The 26,105-nt window shown below is 35.7% G+C and overlaps 1 protein-coding gene across 1 annotated transcript in view; it reads right to left on the bottom strand.

Moving 5' to 3' along the window:
• The window catches only part of LOC149770286 (uncharacterized), a gene marked incomplete at its 5' end in the record, with an annotated part of 57,404 nt that overhangs the window by 29,280 nt on the left and 2,019 nt on the right, over positions 1-26,105 (bottom strand). The window contains 2 exons of the mRNA XM_089949248.1: positions 18,913-19,033; positions 23,138-23,315. Of these exons, the coding sequence (XP_089805374.1) occupies positions 18,913-19,033; positions 23,138-23,315 (299 nt within the window). The remainder of the gene's footprint in view (positions 1-18,912; positions 19,034-23,137; positions 23,316-26,105) is intronic.

The raw sequence follows: 26,105 nt of genomic DNA, 5'->3' as shown, positions 1-26,105 counted from the left end.
TGGCCAAAGCACAAGCAGCTTTCAAGCACCTTCGTGGAAAACTTCCAAGGTTAACTGAAGCCAAGATAAAAGGAAGGTGTCTTTCTTGGTCCTCATATTCATGATGCACTGTACGGCAAGGAAAAGATGGCATGGAAAGCCTTCCAGTTATTGGCAATAAGATTTCTTGGAAACTAGGCAGAGAACTACATGGAGTTGGTGGAAAACCTCCTCAAGGCATACAAAAGCCTTGCTTGCAACATGTCAATAAAGATACATTTTTTGCGCTATAATCAAAGTTTTTCCCCCACTGAACTGTGAAGCAGTGAGCGATGACCACGGCATGTGATTTCACCAGAACATCGCAACAATGGAGAAATGCTATCAGGGCAAATGGAGCCCACCAATGCTTGCAGACTATTGCTGGACAGCGACAAGAGATGCTCCATTTAATGAATACAAGAGACAAGACAAGAAGTGCTGAGTAGACACTGAATAAGGACTAAACTATGTACTTCTATATACAAAATAGTTGTTTGCCGTTTGTTTCATAATACATTTTATTTATATAACCCTTTTGCTGTTTTCTAAAGTGCTACATAAACAGAACAAGTGAAATATTATCATGTAAATCAACCATAAACACATGAATAGATCTAGCTTTACAATTTATGATTAAAACTCTGTTATCTATAGACAGACAGAAAATGTAAAAACTTAAATATCTTGGAAACAGTAGCCAATCAGTTGTTTTAATTGTCATATTTGAATTCAGCAGATCAAAATCCATAATAAATAGCACATTTTATCTCTGAAGCAGAAGACTTCTAAAAAATTGTAGACCAGTGATAATGTCATTCAGAAACAAGATTTCTTAAAAGTATATTAACCATGACAACAACTATGACATTGTTGAAATCCATGTTCTCAAAATCTGCCATCAGATGTGGATAAAACTACAAGTGCCGTGAAGTCAGTTGCCAACTTTACAGCTCAACATATTATCCCATTTCTAGTTGCATTTTTCAGATTTAGTCAAAATAATGTTCCCATCATAAATCGCACAAAAGTTCTCTTGCAAATATACAAAAACTCCTCACATAGTGAGTATTTTATTGTTCATAAGAAATCATAATCTTAATTGTCAAATAATATTATTAAAAATATTAATAATAATAATAATAATAATAATAATAATAAAGGGGCCCTGAGTGACCGAGTGGTCTAAAGGGCTCTCCATTACGGATCACTGCCATCTCACCTCTGTCTGCGTGGGTTCGAGTCTAGGATTCGGCCAATGTGGGTATGTGAGAAAGTTTGCCAGTAGCTTCTCGTGGGTCGGTTGTTCTTCCCAGGGTTTTCTTGGGTTCTTCCTCTACCATTAATACTGGCCGCCATGCATAGCCTATCGTGTGCTGAAAAATGGCCTTAAACCCCACAGCAACAACAACAACAATAATAATAAATAATAATAATATTATTGATAATTTATTATGTGTGATTTTTGATTTTTAATGTAGCTTTAACAATTTTTCAGTCATATCGCTACGATGTCTGCAGTGTGACAGTTTATAGTGATATCTAGCACTGGGGCAGCATGCCGCAGACATGTAGCATGATGTTCCACCCAGTCACATTATCCTTACACCAGGCCGACCAGTCCTAACAATAACCTCTTAATGCTGAGCACCAAGCGAGGCAGCTGTAAGCACCATTTTTATAAGTCTCTGGTATGACTTGGCCGGGATCGAACCCATGACCTTCTGCATCTGAGGCGGATGCTCTAACCACTAGGCCACCAGAGCGGTGATAATTTATTATATAAACTCACTGTTGTAAGTGAAGATCTGCAGAATGTGACCAGCAATCATGATTTTTTTGGCACAATGCTTGACACTACTATGAATAGCTGCATATCAAAAACTGATATAAACAACACTGACCTTGATTTAGTCCTTTGTAAATGTGAATGCTACCAAGATTAAGTACAAATCACTAACTGCCATTGTAATCCATAATGCCTTGGATGAACAAGGTCTTTGTTTCCAAATAACTTTCCAGATTTGATTGTCATTATTAAAGAGTGGTGATGATAATGATAATAACAATGGTGACTGCAAATTAGACTTCAAGCCACAATGGGCGTGAAGGTGAATTGTATAATGTATGCATTTGTGTTTCGTGTGGAGAATCTTACTGATATTAAAACATCAGACTCAGACAGTACTAATCTTGAGCAGGTCTGGCAGTCAGCAGTCTGAACAAACCAACAAGAAGTAAACAGTACATCATCTTCTAAGTGTTAAGATCAACAATGATTAGGACTGCCACCAATACAATCCGGCAATGAACTAAGAAATGCTATATATATATATATATATATATATATATATATATATATATATATATATATATATATATATATATATATATATATATATATATATATATATGAAGTGTGGGTGTGTGTGATGTGGATTGTTAATGCAGCTTAAAAAAAAAACGTAGTCATATCGCTGTGATGTCTGCAATGTGGCAGTTTATAGTAACGTCTAGCACTAGGGCATCATGTGTCCAAGGTGGACACTCTAACGACTAGGCCACCAGAGCGGTCATATATGAAGAGCATGAATGGCAAGAAGTTAATGTGAAAGTACTGATCTGATGAGATGGTTTTTATATATATTTAACCATATTTTAATAATCAAACAATATATATTTGTTCAATTCTTGTAATTTTTGTCCATTTTCAAGCTAAAAATGTGGTCAATGAAACCGTCCTTTTTTGAGGTCAAAACTACTGACCAAATTTTTAAAATCTCCTGACCTGTCCTGATCTGAACCATCTTTTCTGTTCTGACCAAATCAGACGAGTTGGCATATCTGCTCTCATATGTACACTGTACAGAAATAACCCCATACAAACAAGAAGCTTTGAACTAAAGAGTTTAAAGTCAGTTTAAACAAAGGACTTATTATGCTATTCTTTTGTCATTCATTTGCAATACTGACTTTGTCATTAAACAAGAGACCGATGAGTAGTCTGATACTCTCCTGGCTGAAAAGAATTTGTAGGTGTTGTCAAGAAGTTAATCTTATTCACCCTTTCACCTATTTTAATTGCTGAATACTAAAATCATCTCTGAAAGCAACTCCAACAATCACAAATATAATAAGAATATTTTCTTATATACTTAAACAAACATGATTAAGTGCCATATACATATTTTTGTCTTGGTCTTTTATCTTTAACCTGACAGATTTCAGAAACTCTCATGAAATACCCATGCAGAATTGTATTTTTGTGAAAAGAACACCATGTTATTGAATGGAATTCAAAGTATTCTTCAAATATATCCACAAACTAAGTGTGATAAAAATCTAGTCATAATTATTTCTTTTATCATACCATATATACTCACAAATAAAAATCAAAGTCAAGACTCTTGACCTTAAAATTCATTTCAGAGTGCCATAAGCTTGCTTGCTGAAAACAATGAAATATAAATTCTGATCAAAATGTATTTGTTACTCTACAATTTTTACTGTTTTTGTCAATGAAATAAAAACAAGAGTCATTCAAAGGGACTGATGCTCTATTGTTCGAAAATATTTTTCAGGAATACAAATTAAACTCTATCTTCTTAACTGATGATTTCTTCTTAGATGATTTCACAAAAGTTACAATTACACTGCTACAAAAGAGCAAAATTGGTAACATGGTGGACAAAAATAACTACAGACCTATTATTTCCAAAATATCTGAATGCATCATACTGCAAAGATGTGAAGTCACAATCTCCAATAATCAGTTTGGTTTTAAAAAGCAGCATTCAACAGATTTATGCCTATATGCCTTTAAAGAAACTCAGCTTTTATGTAGAGCATGGCATACCAGTGTTTGCATGCTTTTTAGATGCTAGTAAGGTATTTGATAGGGCCAATCATTAGACACTCTTTAAAAAGTTGATTAATATTAAAATACCTGTCTACATAGTTCATATTTTAGTTCACTGGTATGGCAAACAGTTGTATTATGTGTGATGGGGAAGTGTAATATCAGCGCTTTCCATGTAACCAATGGGTGAAGCAGGAGGTATTCTTTCCCATTGTTATTTAATATATATATAGACAAGTTAAATGGTAAGCTGGGTCAGAGTTACGTGGGGTCACATCTGCCACCAAATGCGTTGTTCCTTAACAATTTTAGTCGTGCTGATGATATGTCATTGATAAGTCCTTCTGTCACAGGTTTAAGGAAATTATTAAAGATATGCGAACAATACGCATTTGAGAATGATATCACCTATAATACAAAAAAGTAAGTATGCATGGTCTTTCAGCCAACTTCTTTCAAATTACCATCTCCTCCCCCTGTACATAATAACGGCAATGCTCTTATGTATGTCAACAGTTATACGTGTTTGGGTCATATTTTGAAATCCAATCGGTCAGATAAGGGAGATATGAGACATTACCGATTTTTGTGTACTCGAACAAACATGCTTCTACGTAAATTTAAGAATTGTTCACTGAATATCAAAATTAGATTATTCAAATCTTATTGCTGCACTATGTATTGTGCTCCTCTGTTCTGAATTTATGAAAAGAAAACTAGTTATTAGTTATAATAATAGTCTTTGTTTTCTATTAGGTCTTCCAAGATGGAACAGTGCCTCCAAGAGGTTTGTAAATTATAATGTATTCAGTTTTGATGAAGTAATGAGAAAGAATGTATTCTCAATGATGACAAGAATATCTAGTAGTAAGAATTGTATACTGAAATCTCTTTGGAACTATGAGATTCATTTAAATTCTCATATTATTTGTAGATGGAACAAATGACTTTTTAAATGTGCCACTTAATTTCATTCTTAACAATGCAGTACACAGTTAATTGTGTAGATGTATCTGTATACTTGTACATATGATATAGATGTTCTTTTATGTTTACAATGCTTTTAATTTATATCTATATTTTAATTTAGATGTATGGACTATGTCGTCTGAAATAAAGAATTATTATCTTATCTTAACTGCAGTGTGATACAACCATCTCGTATTTCTAAGTGATATTAATAGGACTTTAAAGATGGCTGCCATGATGGCCATATTAGAAAGTCAGATCAGCACCACTTTCATGTATTATTTGGTGAAAAGCACATACCAATATGACCATCAATTTAGGAGTAGCCATTACAAGATTTTCTGAATGTCAGATATGCATGATTTTTATTTAGGACTAACCAGAAGCTATAACAAGACTTCTGGTGAAAACCCCAAGTATATGGATCAGAACAAGATGGCCACTATCGCTTAACTGGCTTGAAGCAGCTGTTCTGTTTTTTAGTGCCGTTTTCATGATATTTGTGCTTGTTGCCTGTTTTCATCTTCGTTATTGTGTTCATTATGTATTGGCTGTTAAATTTGTATGTGTTTCTTCATCTCCTTGCTGTGGAAACGAGAATAATTAGACTTTTTCTCAGCTGTCTTGCTCCACTGTTTTTGAACAAACCGCCGTCACGTGATACTCACCTGTCAACCTGTTTATGCTACGATGGACCCTCATTAATTGCTTTAAATGTTCACTTCTTGGCTTTTCACACTACATTATGCTTTAGACTAAACGAACTGGGACTACAATCATCATTACCTAAATGTAAACAGAAGCGAAAAAAGAAACGTTTCAAAGCTGGCCGGCGTAGAACAGGAAGAAGAATTCCAGTTATCTCCCTTATTTTGGCACAACCATTTAAAAAATTTTTGACCGTTAATTTAGATAACCTAATTCAAATCCCAATTAATTCATCAACCTTTGTGTCAACTATCCAAGAAATACCTCTGCGCATTGCATTATTCAAAGCCCAGTCAGTAGGACCACCGGAAAAGCGCACAGAAATAGTTAATTTTATCAACGACGAAAATGTTGACATATTTTTCTTGACAGAAACATGGCTAAAAACATCAGGCGATGAGCTCAAGTATGCGGATTTGACACCCACTGGTTACTCCATCAAGTCGTTCCCCCATAATTCTCGCGGAGGTTGAATTGTTGTCATCACAAAGAACTCCATGATAAAACGTCTTAACTACACCACAACATTCAATTTCGACCACACATCGTTTAAACTAGTCCAAACCACACTCACACTGAAGCAAAGGTCAGTCCATTTTTTCTGCCTATACCGCCCTCCTCCTAGTAGAAAAAACAAGCTGGCTGACTCTCTCTTTTTGGAGCAGTTTCCAAATCTTCTGGACTATGGAAATTCGATAGGTGGCAACCTGATTATTCTTGGAGATTTCAACAACTTTCACTTTGACTGTACCAGAAACTCAAATACATCAAAACTCATAGATTCCATTAATGTTTTCAACCTCAAACAGTCAGTTAACCAACCCACCCATGAAAATGGTCACATTTTAGACTGGATTCTTCATAGACCTGATAACATTCTACGGTCCTCCCTGGTATCCCATGACCTTGCATCAGATCACCTCTGCATTATATGCCATCTTGACATATCAGTCCCTAACCCTCCACCTTTATCTGCTACTAAGAGAAACCTCCGTATGATAAATAGAACCAAATTAATGCACGACATCCAAGCTAACCTAACAACTTGCTTACCTCCTATCGCAGAACAACTCGATAACTGTCTGCGTTCATTACTTGACAAACATGTCCCAGCTATCAAGTGCAGAGTATCAATTCAAAAGTGTTCTCCATGGTATAGCAGTGTTAGGGACCAGCTTCGTACTGCTAAAAGAGACTGCCGTAAAGCTGAGAGGCTTTGGCTTTCCACCAGACTCACTATTCATAAGCAAATCTATGAAGTTGCTAAGAAGAATGTCACAAATATAGTCCATGCAGCGAAATCAGCCCACTACACTACAAAGATCATGGAAAGTTCCAGCTGCAAAGAGCTCTTCGAGATTACTAACAAGCTAATGTCAAGGGAACAAATCAACACCACTTCCAACTACCTTCTCTCCAGTCGACCTTCTGGACATGTTTGCAAATTTCTCCATGACAAAGTACAAACCATTAGAAATAAGCTTGACACCACAATTTCAATTGACTCGTTGTCACCATACAGTTGGGATACAGAATTTGAGCGGCAACCATTAGCAGCATTTGAACCTGTCTCTATGGATTTCGTACGTACAATTGTGATGAAGAGTGCACAAAACTGCCATTGTAAAGCCTCTGCTGAAGAAACCAACACTAGACCATAACGATTTAAAGAACTACTGCCCAGTTTCTAATCTCCCATTCATTTAAAAAATCTTAGAAAAGGTTGTTCTATCCCAGCTTGTATCTCATCTAAATTCAAACAGTCTTTTTAGCAATGTACAATCTGCATATCGCCCTTGCCACAGTACTGAAACTACTCTTCTAAAAGTAGTTAATGACATTCGCTCTGCGTTGGATAGCGGAAAGATTACAGTACTCACCCTCCTTGATTTGTCTGCAGCATTTGACACAATAGACCATGATATATTACTTCACCGTCTCCAGTTTGGCATTCATGATACAGCCTTACTGTCGTTCAAGTCCTACTTGGTCAACAGGACACAAATTGTATCTGCAAATGGAATACACTCCAGGTCAGTTGATCTATGTTGTGGTGTTCCACAGGGGTCTGTTCTTGGACCTGTTCTCTTCATTCTGTACACTCAGTCGCTCTCAAGTGTCATAGATCATCATCCAGTGTCTCACCAATTGTATGCTGATGACACCCAAATATACAAATCTAGCCACCCAACTGAAGATGATACTACCATCCAAGGTGTGGAGAGGTGCATTTCTGATGTGAAATCATGGATGACTTGTAACAAGCTGCAGATGAATGATGATAAAACTGAGGCCATTCTGATCGCAACACAAAGACTTTCTCATTCACATCCTTTACCTCAAACAATAAATATCAGCAATGCCAACATTAAATTCACACAATCAGTACAAAACCTAGGCGTTACTCTGGACAGTACTCTCACTTTGCACCAACATGTCATGAACATATGCAAGGCTGCATATCATGAGCTGAGACGCATCAGCTCAATTTGCAAATATCTTTCAGTTGATGCCACTAAAACACTTGTGTGTTCATTAGTACTTTCAAGACTGACTATTGTAACTCAATTCTGTCTGGTTCATCTGAATATCTACTCCAGAAACTTCAAAAAGTTCAAAACACAGCTGCTTGGATCATACTTAGAGTACCACGATCAGAGCACACCTCCCCGCTGCTCTGTACCCTACACTGACTATCCATTCGATCCAGAATCAAACACAAAATTTGTTCTCTGTGCTACATTTCATTGTCAGATTCTAGTCCAACATACCTATCTGACCTCACCCATGTGTACACACCAGCAAGATACTTACGCTCCTCTTCTGACAATCGTATACTCATTATTCCCACTACGAAAACGAAGTCATATGAACAGCGTTCTTTTGCATACCAGGGCCCAGCAACGTGGAATGAATTACCCACTGAACTTAGACACAAAGACAGTGATCACATTCAAGAGGGCTCTCAAAACTCACTTATTTCGACAGCAAGAACAAACTTAAAGACCTAATAATGTTTCCTACCTGAAATATTCTCAGCATGTTATTTTATTTTTTAACGTTTTTCTAATTTCATGTTGTTTGTTTTTGTAATAATATTATTATGTTTCTAACTTATAGGTGTTGTCTAATGTTGTAAAGCGCTTAGAGCTTCTAAAGATTAGGTGCTATACAAAGTCCTCATTATTATTATCATTATTATTATTATTATTATTATTATTATCATATTATTATTATCATTATTATTATTATCATTATCATTATTATTATTATTATTATCATTATCATTATTATGATACTGCTTTCCACTGGAGTAGTGGTGGTAGCATGATTTTCAAGATGGCTGCTTTGGCAGCCGTATATGATATCAGATCAGCACTATTTCGATTTAAGACCAAACAGATATCAGAAGAAGTTTTCTGGTGAAAACCACATCGATATGACTTTCTGTTCAGGAGAAGAAGCTATAAAAATGATTTTCAATACAGTTGCAGTGTTGACTACATTTTATGTTCACATAGTACTGTTTTCATTTAGGTCCAACTAGACATGGGACGAAAGTGTGTCAATTTTCATGGTAATCCTCCATGTAGTTATGTGAAATAGTGATAATCTGAAGGATAGATGAAGTAACAAAAGGCCATCAAACAAGATCCTATGACTTACAACTAGTAGAGTTAAAAATGCATGCAGTGAACTCTGGCTTGGACACAAGGTCAAGCAGGTCTGGGTTTCAAACTTGTTCATAACAGCATTAAAATGCTGTTGGTCAGCTCTATACCATTATCATTCAGAACCAATCATATATAACAAGCGATTTTTCAATGAAAACTCTGTCTATGCCACCATTCTTCAATCTGAGTAGTGGTAAGATTTTTTAGACAGCCACTATAGTTATCATTTTATCAGAGATGCAACCTTTTTCAATCAGGACCAGCAAAATATTATTTGACTATTTTGATGAAAAGAACATGTTCATACAACCCTCCATTCATCAGAAGTAACCAAAAAAGTATTTTCAAGATGGAAATAAAAAAGGCCATTTTGGTGGTTAGATCAGTATAATTTTTATACAGTGCCAAATAGATACTGTAAGATGTGTTTTGTGAAAAGCTCAATTGATATGACCATCCATTTAAGATGTATTGTCTTAATGCACTGTTTTGCTACAGCCATTCTGTCAATACGACCAACCATTCAGAAGTAACAATATGATTTTCAAAATGGCAACTATTATCGATACAAAATCAGCACCATTTTCATTCAAAAGCAACTACATGTCACACATCATTTTGCACAAAACCAAGGTTGATATGTTTAGAAGCAGCAACAAGAAATTCAAATCACAGCAGTCATTTTGGATCAGTACTAGTTTTATTTAGGTCCATCTGCAAGTCATAAGGAGTCTTTTAATGAAAACTTTAGGAGGTATGACCATCCATTCTCGAGTAGTAGTGATAACAAGAGTGTCAAAAAAGCTGCTGTAGAGGCAATGATGGACATCAGATCAATACAATTTTCATTTATGACCATCTAAATTTAATAAAGCATCAATCACTGAAAACCCCATTTAAATTTGCTCATGTGGAGCAGTGATAAGATTTTCAAAATGGTTGTTATGGCAACCATATTGGATGTTCGAGTTGCACCATTTTCATTTAGGACCAACTAGAGTGCTGAAACCATATATAAAGTTTCACAACTTTCCTCCAAGCAATTTAGGATAAGTAGTAATAACTAACAACTGCTAATGGAGGACAGCTGCAAGCCCATTCATTTGGGATGAGTGATCAATACAAGATTTTCAAGCTGGCCACCCTGGCAGCCACATCAGAAACAATGATCAGTTGAAATGAATTGACTGGACACACTGACCATCAGCTCTTGCACAAGTAGTATTTGCATACCTCTGATTGGTTTTTATTCACTTTCTTTACTTGATTTGATGCATAAGACGTTATTTATGTGATAAGGGCTGTTCCAGTAAAACATATAGCCCCCGAGGGGAAGGCACTTTCAAATTCAACCAACCCACAACAGAAGCAATTTAAAAAAATTATGATCCACCATCAGATGGGTTTTAATCGAGAAGCACTGCCCCCTACAGAAGTATATTTTTTAACATCATTTCTGGCTATGGGTTAGTGGGCGGTAGAAGCGATTTTAATATTGGGTTGGGGACAGAAGCGATTTAAATGACAGCTGGCTGGAGGTAATCTACTGAATTCTTATAGAATATATAATATACTGCATATTTTTATTTGTATTCATTCATTATAATCAGTCTTTTGTCCTTTTGTTTGTTTGTCTGTCAGCCAAGTATGTCTCTGATACTGTGAAATCACAAATTTTCATGGTGGCTTATTATTTGTAGATGTCATTGATCAGTCCCTTAATACCTACTAATTTAACATCCATGAATACAGATTTTATAATAGATATTTCTATTCTAATACAGAAATCATGAATTTGTATCCTTACTAAACTCTGTGTTTCCTAAAGTGATCACTATGACTTGCTATTTTTCTTTGTTCTCAGGCATGCTGCTTTTGATTAGAATAGTTAAATCTTGTATTGCTTTAAATGTGTGGTCAGATTCTATGATTCATTGTTATTATTTTTCCAATAAATGTTTTGGTAAACTTATATGATTTGTCAGAAAAAACCCAATGATGCCTGTGGAAGTGATGTTGCATCATTTGTCTACTTTTACACAATATCATTTCTTGTCAGAACATCTTTTTCAGTTACCGATGTCTTATTTTTATGCCTTGTTGCAAGAAAATATAAAGTTATTAAAAAAATATAGCAAGTCATACATTTTTATATCATAAGTTCGATTTTTAAAAATGGATGAAAGTCAAGGAATCATTTTCCCCAGGGCACTCATAAAATCAATGTCATTGCAGTTAACTGTATTGTCAACAGCATCATCATCATCACTGATGGCCTAGCAGTAACATTCTGCACTTTCAATCCAGTTGTCACAGGTTCTATCTCCCACTTCTAGTCTTTCATATGAGACTTATACCTATGGCCTGAGGGGTTTTCATGGCAGAGTGGTATAAGATGCTTGTCTTGTGATACAGATCTGAGGGGCTTCCATGGCAGTGGTACAAGATGCTTGTCATGTGATTACTTGCCTCCAATGTGCTAATGAGAATGTTGCCAGTTACTTGTGGAAGGTCAGTGGTTCAACACAAGTGGTGTTTGGTGTCTCAAAAGGACTGGGATTTTCTTCAGCAGTAAAACTGGCTGCAATATATAGATTCTCTTCATCTGAAAATGGTGTAAGGTCATAATGATCTACTGAAATCCCCGAGATCTCATGTCTAAATGACTTCAGCTGTTGGAGATAAACGTCAAATCAACAGAGGCTCCATGTGCCCAAGTGTACTAAGGTGCTTGCTTTTACATCACTTAAAGATCTCACAAAGTGAGTTTGTGTCACAGATCAACCAATTTAGGTTGGTGGTCTTTTGGGGTTCTTCCTCCACCTAATATATTGTTAAAAAATCACACAAAAAAAACAAAATCAAACCACACTGAATCAACCAACTAATCAACTGTGGCAACAGCTGTACGAGTTTATACCTTTTGACTCAAGTAATTTTTGTAGACCTTAGAATATCGTCAATTATGCCTTTCTGACAGGTACCTAAAAGTCATCAGTCGGTGCAAATGGATTTTTCATCGTAAGCATATGAGATGGAAAAGTCTTGAGCAATCCTGCATCACACACTGCCAAAAAGTTTACATTTTAGCTCACTTAAATTTTCTCTTAACAATGTTCATTGTTCCAACTAGAACTGTTATAACTTATTCAAGCTATATTCACCAATATCTGGAGATTGCATCTGTAATAAATATTTGTAACAAAGTATGAGAATGCATCAATGTTTTTCAATGATGCATTTGAATTGAGCAACAACCACAATCAACAAACCAAGAAATAAAATGATTCACATCTCTCAGGCAGAAGTAGGGTATAATCATAATCTGCCAAAAGATTTTTAAATTTTTAAATTTGCCAAATATTTTTTTCCAACCATACTGATTCAGTGGACATATCACCAGAATGGACAAAAACAGACCAGAAGGTTAAAATCGATTTGATACAGATTTTAAGTAGCTAAATTCATATTGGTTTAGTTAACTGTACACCCTTTATTGTCTTCCTTTTGATGAAATATCTTACCGAAGGTAAGAAAATAATGTTGCACACATAAAAAAGGAGGCACACTTCTACTCATTATTGTTTTAATTATACTTCTCCATTCCAGCCTTGGGGCCCCGAGTAGCCGAGTGGTCTAAAGTGCTCACCGTTCCGGATCACTGCCATCTCACCTCTGTCTGCGTGGGTTCGAGTCCAAAGCTCGGCTAGCATGGGTACGTGGGAAAGCCTGCCAGTAGCTTCTCGTGGGTTGGTGGTTCTTACCTGGGTTTTCCAGGGTTCTTCCTCCACCATTAATACTGGCCGCCATGTATGACCTATCTTGTGCTGAAAAATGGCATTAAACCCTAGAACAACAACAACCATTCCAGCCTGTTCTTATGTTCTCCCCCCACATGCTGTTTGTCTTGTTTATGATATGTATCTAAATTTCTCACTTTTCCTACTACTATACAAATGTTCTGTGAATATGCATATCAGTGTGAAACACAATGGGAAGACTAAATCCAAGATTGAAAACCTCTACATTTCTGGGATGTATTCTGCTTGGATTCCATATTTCTGCACAAAACTCAAGAGTTCAGGACTCTCTGTACTAATTCAGTTCCCACTGTAAATTTGTGCAAACACCACAATATTAAAATTCAGTAACTTAAAATTTTGAGTGCTCATGATCAAATTTATATCAGTATAGACATCTATGATGACAGCTTTTGTGAAAAGAAAACCATAACAGCCGCACCATTTTCTGGATCTATACAAATTTGAAATGTGTGCTTTCAATACTGCACCAAAGAGTCAGCTGCTGATTTCAGTAATGAGTCGTCCAAACTCGGGACTGTAAAGGGATGGATATTAAGTTAATAAAATAATGTCCCTCACTTTTTTCAGTTACAAGTAGGACAAGCTCTCAAAAGACTGTTTTTACTAAAATCTTACTTTCATTATCAACCAATCAGGGCCAGTCAAACACATATATACTCTATTTTATCTTCACTGATTTATAGCATGGTTCTCATTCTTTCACATCTGTAGTAATGGGAGTCCTTGAACAACTCTCAATGGTTGTAAGCCTTTTTCGACCATGCTGAATGGACACACTGTAAGATAATGTTCAAGTAACATAAATACCATGGGATAACCAGAGACCAATAAAATCAAATAGTCAAGTTATCTCCCCTGCAGGGATGCTGCCAGGATTTCAGGATGTACTTTAAGTTTTGTGTGTGTGTGATCTCCAATGAGGAAGTGGTGGTGGTGGGAATAGCCATTGTTAAATATCTCCCTAACACTTAAATATCTGTCACTCTTTCTTACTGTTCCATTCTGTTACAGCTCTATTGAAATCAAAATTCTCGAAGAGATGTCATCTCTAGTTGTATAGCAATTATTACTGTGATGTCATTGGGCATGGTCATGTGGTTGTGGTGGGGTCTTGGTTGAGATGGCATAAAGACCATAGGCTTACTCTATATTTGACAGCTAATTATGTTGTTGTCAAAAGAATAAAAAAATTTATAGCAATTCATTTGGACTCGGATACTTGATTCATAGTCAATGAACAGGTTCTAAAATTGATGTGTTTATTTTTGGAGCTATGTTCCTCCATCACATTCAAGATTTGGATATACCAAAGGTGAAATTGGTACAGTTGCATCCTAAACTACTATTGTGGCTACTTCAAATATTATTTAATGTGAGACTTTAATGCAACAACTCATAGCTTCAGTGATTTTTGGGTTAAAAATATTAATTTCTTCTCAAACAACTCAATTTGATGCAGATTACATTGTTTTTTAATGATACTGTGAGAATTCTTGATGTGTAAAAATTGCACAAGAAATGAACAACATCATATCAGAAAATTACTACCACTGGGAAAATACTGATAGGAATATACAGAAATAATGATATAATTATTTAAGTAGAATATGTGGTGACAATACGAACGCTAGTTCTACAACTTTGTGCAAAATACATCTTGTACAACTATTCTGTTGTTTCTAACAACACTATAATATGGCAATAATTTCTGTCCACTGTTTACTTTAGTCCCTTGCTAATGAATAGTTTTAGATTTTACAATACTAAACACATTTTACCTTCTGACAATAACACATCATTACAAATATTTAGATTGCAAGAAAATAGAAGTTAAAATTTTATTAAAAGCACTGGTACCAGTAAGACTAAAGGAGATGGTAAAAAAAGAGAATCAGGATGAACAGATTAGTAGCATAGTAAAGAATCCATATATCAGAATGACATCAAGTATTTTTTCATCAAATTCATCATCAGTTAATGATACTGCTTAAAATGTATTGTACTAGATAATAGACTTTTTTAGTTATCCATTTTGCAATACAAATACCAAATGATGGCTTGGAACCAAGTGCCAAAAGGTCTGCAGAAAATATTACCATGATCAAAATATACATAGGAAGAACCGAACACAAACAGGACAAATTTTATCCATCTTGCTTTGAGTTTACACAGATCAGTCTCTTATGTTTAATGTCATTTAATGTTTGCACATAGACAGCATGTACATCATTTGGTCATACATCTGCATGATATAAAAGTTTGTCTTTTTATTCTTTTGCTGCTCAGTGGTTCTGCCAACTTGAGATCTACACACACTTAATTGTGTTGTATGGGGATTCTCTGATGTTCCCTATGAGCATTAATCTGTTAATTGTTTCTGAATCTAACATGATCCTCCTCCTCTGTGTACAAATATTATTCTGTGCTGTGAACTCCTTTCATTGCCTGCTGTCTGAAATGCATATGCATAACTAGCTTGAACAAGTTACTGTTCTTTATGGTTGTGCAATTTTCAACATCTCACATGTATGGCCCCATGGGTATTCTCTCTTGGATATCTCTGTTCCAAAAAGAAAAGTTTTGAACCAGAGGTTTTGTTAGGATTTAAAACTAAGAGTCCATGGCTCCCATTTTGGTAAAAATACGAGTCCCACCAGGAAAAGTTGCAGTCCCCTCTCAGAAAACTATGCAAATTATAAGAACTATTGGTTGCCATAGAGTTTAATTTCTACATTCTTTATAACACTGACATAGCTCTTGCTTGTCCATCAGAGTGAGTCTGAATTTTTTTGATCCAAGGAAGGTCTTATTCAAAGCACTAAGCTAGGCATCACACTTTCTTACACTTGGCTACTGTCCCTACCAAACTATCAGTTCTAGCAACTTTAGCACTCTCCTGAATCTCACAACCTTCGTCAGTTTGCCTTTGAACCCCAAAATACTCATTCAAGTCTAAGTCTCAACATGTCATGATTCCGAGGTCACGTGCACTGCTTATTCCGTTACACTCGCAAATGAACACAATAATGAAAGCTAAAGTTGTTTATTTGATGTACTGTTATAAATGACCACATGTACATCTCTGGGTATTTCTGCCTCTGAATTCAAGCACTGTAAATATCAGTAGATTTTCCCACCCAGCTGCCAGTCAAAGCCTTTGATCATGCCGCTTAACTATTGCAGCATGTTCTTTTGAGGTAATCTTATAATGGTGACGATGGGGGGGGGGGAGGCTTTCAACCACTAAATTCTGTCATTGTAAATATCAGCACAGCTAACTGATCAACGCATTTTCCCACTATGCAGGTGACTGAAGCAGGACTGGCAAGTCTTTGAATTTTACCGCCCACCTAAATAAAAAAAATTAGCGTCCAAATACGTGTGATTATAAGCGTTTCCGAGACCTCTGTTAGTTTTCACTAACATGAACCCTGCCAAAGATTCACTTCCTTGAATCAGTGTCTTGCTGCCTCTTATGCCAGATCTTCCATAATGCTGTATTAGGGTTTTATGTCCAACATTCCCATAGTCTGCTTGTTTAGAACTGGGTATCTTGAATAAATATAACTGGCATATTGTCCATCCAACACGCACATCGGACTTGCACTCAACATCAATTTTGGGCTCAAAATCACACACTGGTATTTCCAGTGACATTTTCCCAATGTCCAACAGACCGATATACATGAAATTCATTGTCATCATAGCTATCACCAGCCAGTATTTGCAGACTGAAAACGTCATCTGAAGACAAACCATGCTGTGATTCAACCATTTTGGTTTCCTGTGTGGCCCTTATTGGAAACATGCATCTGTAAAACTTCCCCAATGAAAGTAAGGCTAAAACTCCATAAAATGCATGTTCCAGGGCCAATGAACCAATTAAATTTAGTTTAACAGCCATTCATGTCAAACCGAAGTATCCAGATATCTGGATGTCGCATTAGGCACTGTGAGACAGCTGTGGCAGCGCGAATTACATCGTGAAATGCTCTTTTAAAGTTAAAGTTAAAAGTTTAATAAAAATGGCATACTGCGCAAAGCACATTTTTTTATTTCCGCGACGTTGACATAATTTGCCGAACACGTATCACTGCTTTAAAAGTACATGAATTCGTACAAATTACGTGCACTCGTGTGTACTGGCATCATTTTCTGACCCAATGTTTTATTCACGTTAGACCGCTATGAGGGGGTTAGATGCGATTTTAAATATATATTCGTTTTTGTTTTCTTTCTTTCTGCCAATCCCACCAGCAATTTCTCATTTTGTTAACACAGCCTCCTACAGAAGTGATTTTCCTAACCAACCTTCCACTGTCAGAATCAAAATAGTTTGAAACACAACCTCCTACAGAAGTTTTTTTGAAGTGCTGTCCCCGGGGGGGGGGGATATGTTTTACTGGAACAGCCCTAATACAATAAATATCTACTTTTAATTAATTTCATTGCAACAAAGACATGGTTAACATCATTCTCACAGGAACGCTTGATGTCATTACCTTAATGTTAAACTAACAGTTTTCACAAAAGAATGCAAGCAGGCATATCATATTCATGATTACACTAAAACTAAATTAAATGATAAAATCGCTATGCAAATTTCACTTAACAATACTTATTTAATTGGTATTTATTTCTTGACATGACGTATTTCATTGGCATTAAGTTTTAGACAAGACATATTTAATTAGTATTCCTTGACAAGACATTTAATCAGTATATTTTTCTTGAAAAGACATACTGAATTGGAATTTTTTTCTTGACAAGATATACTTAAATGGTATTTATTTCTTGCCAAGACTTATTATGGGTATTTTTTTCTTGACGAGACTCATTGAGTTGGTATTTATTTCCTGACATGACTTATTTAATTGGTATTTCTGAAAGTGTTGGCATCAGTAGGTATTACAGCATTTTCAATGACTGAATTTACATCATATACTGTTAATTACAGTGCACTGAAATTTGTTCAAACAGAAAATGTAGCAAAAGTTAATGACTTCTTATTGAAAGTTGCAAGTTCCTTGATTCTGATTTCAAATTTCTGGGCATTTACAGATTTGGACTTGTTTAGGAACTTAATTAAGAAATGCCATTATGTGTGATGCTATTATACGTGTAAAGAGAACTAGCTACATCCAGACTGAGGTCATCAAGGAGAAATATTTTTGTCACAAAAAAAATGTAAATACAGTCAAGTTTACTGGAAAAAGAAATCTGTTAACGGTTTTGATTTGGAAAATACTCTAGACATTTTTTTCCTGATTTGATGTGAATGACTGTTTTATTTCCCTTTTGTATGCTCTCCAGCATTAACAGTAAAAGAAGCCTGCAATTCCGTGTTGACTCGATGTATTGCTGATCACAACTGATTTTATAGTTATCAAATGACGTTAATTAATTCTACTCAAAGTCTTGAGATGAAATGCAGATTTTTCATTGATCATTACCAAGCTCATTACTCACTTTATGGAACTACTTGCTTGCAAGATGTGGAGCATGTCGTGTTTCTACCTTTGTCTGCTGACAATACCTTCAGTTAATCCACATAATGGTGTATTTAAAATGGTTTCATGGAAAAATGGTTGATTACACAACCACCACTTGTTTTAGTACAGGTAAAACATTCATACATTTGTTGCAATGCAAAAATTTTACTTTTTGTGATGGTAACCTGAAATATTGAAAATCTGGAGCATAGAGAATTGGAACATTCAAATATTGGGTCAATTATGGTAATGCAAGTCTACTCCAAGTACTAAATCTTATACTGAGTCTTATAAAAATCAGAGAATACAGGACTTAGTTGCGACTTATGAAAAATAAATGAAATAGAAACTTTTTTCTTTATACTTACTTGAATCTGGCTATTAGAAGATTGACTAGCAAGATATTGGCCGCAAGAAGATACAAACACATCAGAGTGGGTGATATCCAGGATCCATATACACATTCAGTGAAATTTACGTCTGTACAGGCTGGAATAAAAATGTGGAGCATTTTCATAAAGGAATGTCAAATTGCAAATGCAAACTTAAAACCTAAGTGGGTCTGAGATCTGTCACCTGACTGACCTCTGCCTAATGGCAAAATGCAAGAATAAAGCCCAAGTGGGTCTGAGATCTGTCGCCTGACTGACCTCTGCCTAATGGCAAAATGCAAGCATAATGCCCATGTGGGTCTGAGATCAGTCGCCTGACTGACCTCTGCCTAATGGCAAAATGCAAGCATGAAGCCCAGTGGGTCTGAGATCTGTCACCTGACTGACCTCTGCCTAACGGCAAAATGCAAGTATCAAGCCCAAGTGGGTCTGAGATCCGTCACCTGACTGACCTCTGCCTAATGCTAAATGCAAGAGTGGTTGGCCAAGAAATCCAAGTCAGTAGGATGCTTTGTGGACTGCATATGTTATGAGCATTTGTTGAAGTAAAGTTGTGTAAATGTTTAAGTTTTTGGTAATGATGGCCATATCAGATAGTGAATCAATTTAATTTGTATAAATTGTAAAGCCCTTAAAGCCAAACACTTTCTGTCAAAACTCTTTTTCAGCAGTATTTTAGAAGTTATTTTTCTATTAAAAGTTTATTTTTCTACTTTTAGTAACAACAACCAAATCTGATGGAAGATTGGAATAATCTGTAAACAAGCATCCCTCAAGATAAGACCATTTGTTGCCCTTAAAAGCCGAGTGTTGAAATCATCTTTTATATTCTTTAGCAATCAAGAGTTTTAAAATACAGTAGCTAATGTGATTGACATGTTCGATGTAAAGCACCCACTGATTTCATGTAGGACCAATATGGATCATAAGAAGTATTCTATTGGAAACTCAATGTTGATACGACTTTCCATTTTGGAGAAGCAACAATGAAAAGTTGCACTATGGATGTTATAGTGGCCATAATCAACATCAGATTTACATAATTTCTACTTTGTATTAACTAGACCTCTTTTGGTGAATTTCTTGTTGTTGTTATAGAGTTTAATACCATTTTCAGCACAATATAGGCTATACAAGGCAGCCAGTATAAATGGTGTAAGAAGAACCCAGGAAAACCCTGGAAAGAACCACCGACCCACAAGAAGCTACTGGCAAGCTTTCTCACATACCCACAGTGGCCAAGCCCGAGACTCATACCCTTGCAGAAAGAGGTGAGATGGCAGTGATTTGCAACGGTGAGTGCTTTAGACCACTTGGCTACTCGGGGCCACTCTTGGTGAAAGCACAATGACATCACCAGCCATACAGGAGAAGTAGTAATAACAAGATTTGTTTTTGATGACCACTGTGGCAGTCATCTTAGAAGTCAGATTAGCACCTTGACCCACTAGACATCATACCAAGTCTTCTGGTGAAAACCCCAAGGTACATGCAATACGGTCATCCAGTCAGGAGAAATAGTGATAAAAAGATTTTCAAGATGGCCATGGTGGAAGGCATACTAAATTTCTAAAGGGTGCCATTAGGACGAATTAGACATCACAAGAAATTGTTTAGTAAAATCTCCATATTATTACAACCACTCATCCTGGATAGCAATATTTTCAAGATGGCCATAATGGACATCAGATCAACACTATTTTAATTCTTCACATGTGGAATAATGACATTATCCCAACCAAAAGAGATTAAAGTTGATTTATACCACTTGTAAGCCGCTGTGTTAATGCTATGGTCATCAGAAAGTAATTGAAGGTGCAACTTGTACAGTGTTTTAATGAGGAAGTCATACAGATGTACTTTAATAACCAATTATTGTATTTTAGTATTGACAGCTGTGTGTAATTCCTTTTAGTATTGACAGTTGTGTCGAATCTCTTTTATGTTGAGTGCAACTGATTTATCCAGACAGGTGTTCCATTCATGTTCATAAAGGTGGTGGCACAGTTTTAACCATTGTCTTCATTGTCTTGTTCTTTCTGTCTTCTTTATTAGACACATTTGTTGAGATTATTCAAAGAATATAAAATATCCAACAAATAGGCAAGCTAAGACAGGCAAAACCATGAACTTAAGTACTCAAAATTGTCTTTATTTTTGTAACCACAACAACTGAGATCCAGAAAAAGAAATGATACAAAACTATTCAAGACCTTTTCACAGATTCTACATTATAAATTGTTCCCCTATTAATAGGCTGGAATCCATAAGATCATCAGTTCCCCACCCCCTTGAAAAAACCGAGACATCTTCTTTTTTTCTTCTTTAATACATATAATTACAACAACAAAAATGAAATTACACAACTTCAGAGGCTTTACAGATGTAGTAACCATTACACGACATTTTAACCTTGTTACCTTTGACACCTGCAACCTTGATCTATTCCATTCCTATTCAAACTGAATAATTTATTTGTGGCATCTCATGAATAATTGTGGCAAGTGTTAAGAAATGAAATGTGCATTTGATGGAAATATAATACTTTACATATGGTACGAAGAGGGGAGTAAGGCTTGGGACACACTAGTACTAATAAATACTTTACACATAGTACTAAGAGAGGAGTAAGTCCTGTGACACACTGGTAAAATACATACTTTTGCATGGAAGAAATACATACTCAGAGAGTAGTAAGGCTTGTGACACAATGGTACTAATACATACTTTTGTATGGAAGAAATGCATGCTAACTATTCTAAATAATGGTCTAAACACTCCATATTTGAATTTGACAGCTCTAGCACTCAGATTCAGTCATACAACAGCAAGTTTGGTCCTTGAGGTTCCACTCGTGGGTTTCTGGTATAGATACTTATTTCACAACAAGCTTCTCCCTTATTTGTTTCACAATGACCTTGACCTTGGACCTTTTCACACAAAATACAATCGGCATTTGTCCTGCCTATTGCATTATCCAGAAAGTTTGGTCAATGTATGTCACCCATAGCTAAATTTATTGTCCAGAAACCATTGTGATGTTAGCTGATTATCTGTGACACTGAACTTTGATCTCTAAATATGTGTGGTCCAGAGCTAAAGTTACTGTACAGAAATAACATTTTATTTTTACTGTCAGTTGTTGACCTTGACCTTTGACCCACAAATTGATGGACTTTTTCTTAAAAACCACTTGCAAGCCATCCACAATGTTTGGTTAAGGTCCATGGTCTAGACCTCAAGTTACTGTATCAAACTAAAACAAACAGATGGACAGACTGATAATATGTACAGGGGTATGGTTATATAGTGCCATTTAAGATTCCCCAAAAGACATACAAAACAAAAACAAAGCAAATTTAGTGTACTTCTCCGCTCTCTCCCCACCCACCCAACCCTGCCTGACACACACACACATACATACACACACACACACACAAGGTGAGGTCACAAAGGTTCACAATAATGAAATCTGTCATCTTTAAGGCAGCCCAAAAGTTACAGAGTATACATGGAAACGAAGCAAATTTCTTTTCTATATCTCAATAGACTTGAAGATAAAGCTTCCACATGTACAATACATGCCATCTAATGATCACATACATGTATATAACAAGTTGCATCCCTTAGTCTCCAACAGCTATAAAGAAACCATTGCTCAGCAACAATGTCCTTGACCTCATGACCCTGGAATCAATAGGAGTTTACCATATTCCAAATGCAAACCTTATCTCAGGCCTGTGATGTAGAACAAATATTTTTGTGATGAAAATCTTTTTCATCTTTTAGTCATAGTGACCTTTGCCTTTGACACCAAAATCAACATCCATACTTCTAGTACAAGCCATCCACAAGCTGGGTCCAGGTATGTGATACTGAACTAATGCAATTGTGCAGAAAACATTTTCTTCTTTTGTCACAGTCAAGGTATGACATTTAAAACTTTTGGCCCCAAATCAAAAGGTTTTCTTATTGCTCCAAATACAAACCATCCAAACAGTTGGAAATTGCAAAGAACTCGATGAGTAGAAACAAAACAGGGAGCCGATGGACGTCAAAATATAATGTACTCTGCATTGTCTTACGGCAGGCATATCAAAATTCCTTCTGAGCATGAACATCATGGGATGCATCTCTGGTGAAAAAAGTTGGACAACATCATAACATTATACAACCTGACTAATTAACACCAGATACATACTATCAATCTCTTCAGCGAAAAGCTCTCCATATATCATCCAGTAAGGGTAGAAAAATACATTGCGGAACCGCCTGCCAAGGGGCATATCTTTATCCTGATAGTGAATGGATTGCCGAACAATTCCAAAACTCATCAGCACAATCAACAGTATGATAATGAAGTATGACATATCACGCACCTGAAACAAAAGGCAAAAGAATTATTAAAACCTATCAAATCATCAATAATTTTAAAAACAAACTTTTGCATATATTTCCAATAACAGGTATTAAATCATGACATGATGTCAAAGTTCATGATGTCGTGAAAGGAAATGAACTACACAATATCAGTGTTTCTGTTGTACTGACTCAAGCAGGAGTTGTTAGCTGAGTAGGAGCTCAAACGATACTCCCACTTGTGAAGCATGAGTCAGTATTAACCAAGAGTTGAAGCCAGACAGATGGAAGAATGGTTTGATAAATGGACAGACATCATCAATTTATATGTTGGAGTTGACATGCAATCTTAAGTAAATTGTGTAAATGCAAACATCAGATTATTTTACTTAGTCAGCCTCTACTGAATGTTTTTCTCATTAAAAATGAATATAATTACCATGGAAAATCAAACTGGTTTATTATAATTTTGACCATCCTTCCATTGCAAGAAATGACTTCCATTTTACGTACATAAGTTACTGAAGACAGTATAATTTATAGACACGTCAAGTGTACTTCTGAACAAAAACTGGACTACATTGTTCATCAAGATGCATTTTCAATTAATGGCATCAATACCACAAAAATACGCCAAGAATTAATAATGAACATTAAATACTTCCTTCTTTTTTGAGGTTTGTGAACAAAAAATAACAGGAAATTCCCCTGGAGTGTACAGAATAGAGTGTACAAACATTTATTTTGTTGTTTTTTATGTTTTAGAATAACATACAGCTTTCAAGGTTTATCAACAAACTTTTTAGAAAATTGTATTTAGGAGTGTTAAGAGACAGTCACACTTCCTTGGCTGTCACATGTGTTAATTGCTTTTTCTTCATTTAAAATGTGAAACATTATGAATCAAAAGTCCCACAATGGGACTGATGTTCTAATACCCAAGAAGAATATCCAAAATCCATGACAAGTCCATTGCTTCTGTTGTTTAATTCCAACTGCAGATTATTCTTGAGAAAGTCCAACATATCAAATTTTATAACAAATATTTTCATACATGCTTAAGCTAAAATGCTACTGAGTGCAGTATAAAAAAATTATGCCATGACCTTCAGCATGATACATGTACCATGGTTACAAGATTACTGAGTTTTCCTCAGGTAATGTCAAGAACAGTTTGGTTAAATCAATAAAAAACATTTTCCTGGCAAAAAGGTTCTTGAACTGTCTTCATTCAAGATATTCTTCATATATATATATCCACAAAATGGACTTGATTAAAATGCATTTATTTGTAGATTCATGCTAGCAACAACAGCTAAAAGAGAATTGGAGTCAAGACCTTGACCTTAAAATCAATATCTGAGTGACAACATTCCACATGTTTATTGGAACAGAACTAAATACAAAGTCTCATCAAACTTATTAGTATACAGTGGTCACCATCTTAAACAGGCCCCTGGCCTGTGGCCACCCACATTTTTACAGCCAGAATCCCTTGGCACCGATGAGTTTGTGTTCAAAAGTTCCCCTCTAACATGACCAGCAGCCAGCATATTAGTACAAAAATGAAAAATGTTCCTCTCATAAGCAGACACACTTTATTTTAAATGTGTCCAGAACCAATAATCAATTCAAATGGTAAGGTAAGTACTCCAGTTATTTCTACCAATACCTGTCTCTGGATGTCAGGATTCCGTTACTGAAAGAAGTATTGGCTGAAGTACATGTAACAATCAGATTAATGATATATCATCATCAAGAAAAGCCGACATTTACAGGAAATGGGCTCAAAAATGTTGTTATAGATTTTTGGGCTTCACACACCAGTTGAGTTCTTTTTTCATGATTATTTGTTGTTGTTGTTGTTATAGGGTTTAATGCTGTTTTTCAGCACAAGATAGGCTATACATGGCAGCCAGTATAAATGGTGGAGGAAGAACCCAAGAAAACCCCATAGAGAACCATCAACTGACAAGAAACTACTGGCAAGCTTTCTCACGTACCCACATTGGCAGAGTCTGAGACTTGAACCCATGCAGACAGAGGTGAGAAGGCAGTAATCCATAATGGTGAGCGTATTTGACCACTTGGGGCCCCTCTCATAATTATAACAGGACGTAATTGTCAAGATCATAACATGGTCAATACAGGCTAAATATAGATTTTGTGGCTTAACACAGAGAAATTAATCTTCAACAAAAAAGGGTACCAGACAAAGGCTGAAAAATCATGTGACGGTACATGTATCACTTCCTTTATAAAAAAAAGGCATTTCATCCACTCTACAAAAGTTTCATCTGCTTAATTAAATTGTAGTACTGTAAAATAAGCAACACAGGAATAAATCATTACAAAACATGTGATCATGTAAATGCAGACTTATCAATTTTAAGTTATCACTCAAATAAACAATGTTGTAACAGATAAGGATAATATTCAGCAGCAGTAGGAAAATGGAGCAAATGGAAAAAGAATTATGTACCAAGATTTAAATGACATTTCTGAATGGTTTGCAAGGTGCACTACAACAATTGCAGTATATTCTTCAGATAAGAACGTTTTAATAATAAATGTTACTCTGAAATGAAGATATTAAATGCTTTGAAGTATGTAGCTTTCTTACTATGTATATTACATATACTTCTCACAAAAATTTTGTCCCCCTCTAGAAAGTCCACCCTCCTTATAAAGCCACTTTCCCAGTTCAGAAGGGGTGGCCATATAAGAGGGGGGATGATTCTAGTGCAAATCACTATCTTCAATTAAAGTTTGCTGAAGTACAATGACTTTGACCTGAACCCAAGGTCAAT

The sequence above is a fragment of the Sinohyriopsis cumingii genome, unplaced genomic scaffold, assembly GCF_028554795.1.
Source record: "Sinohyriopsis cumingii isolate HCF-2022 unplaced genomic scaffold, ASM2855479v2 utg002481l, whole genome shotgun sequence".
Classification (NCBI taxonomy): Eukaryota; Metazoa; Mollusca; class Bivalvia; order Unionida; family Unionidae; genus Sinohyriopsis; species Sinohyriopsis cumingii.
The sequence above is the reverse complement of the archived record's forward strand: the minus strand, read 5'-3'. Positions and strand labels throughout refer to the sequence as shown.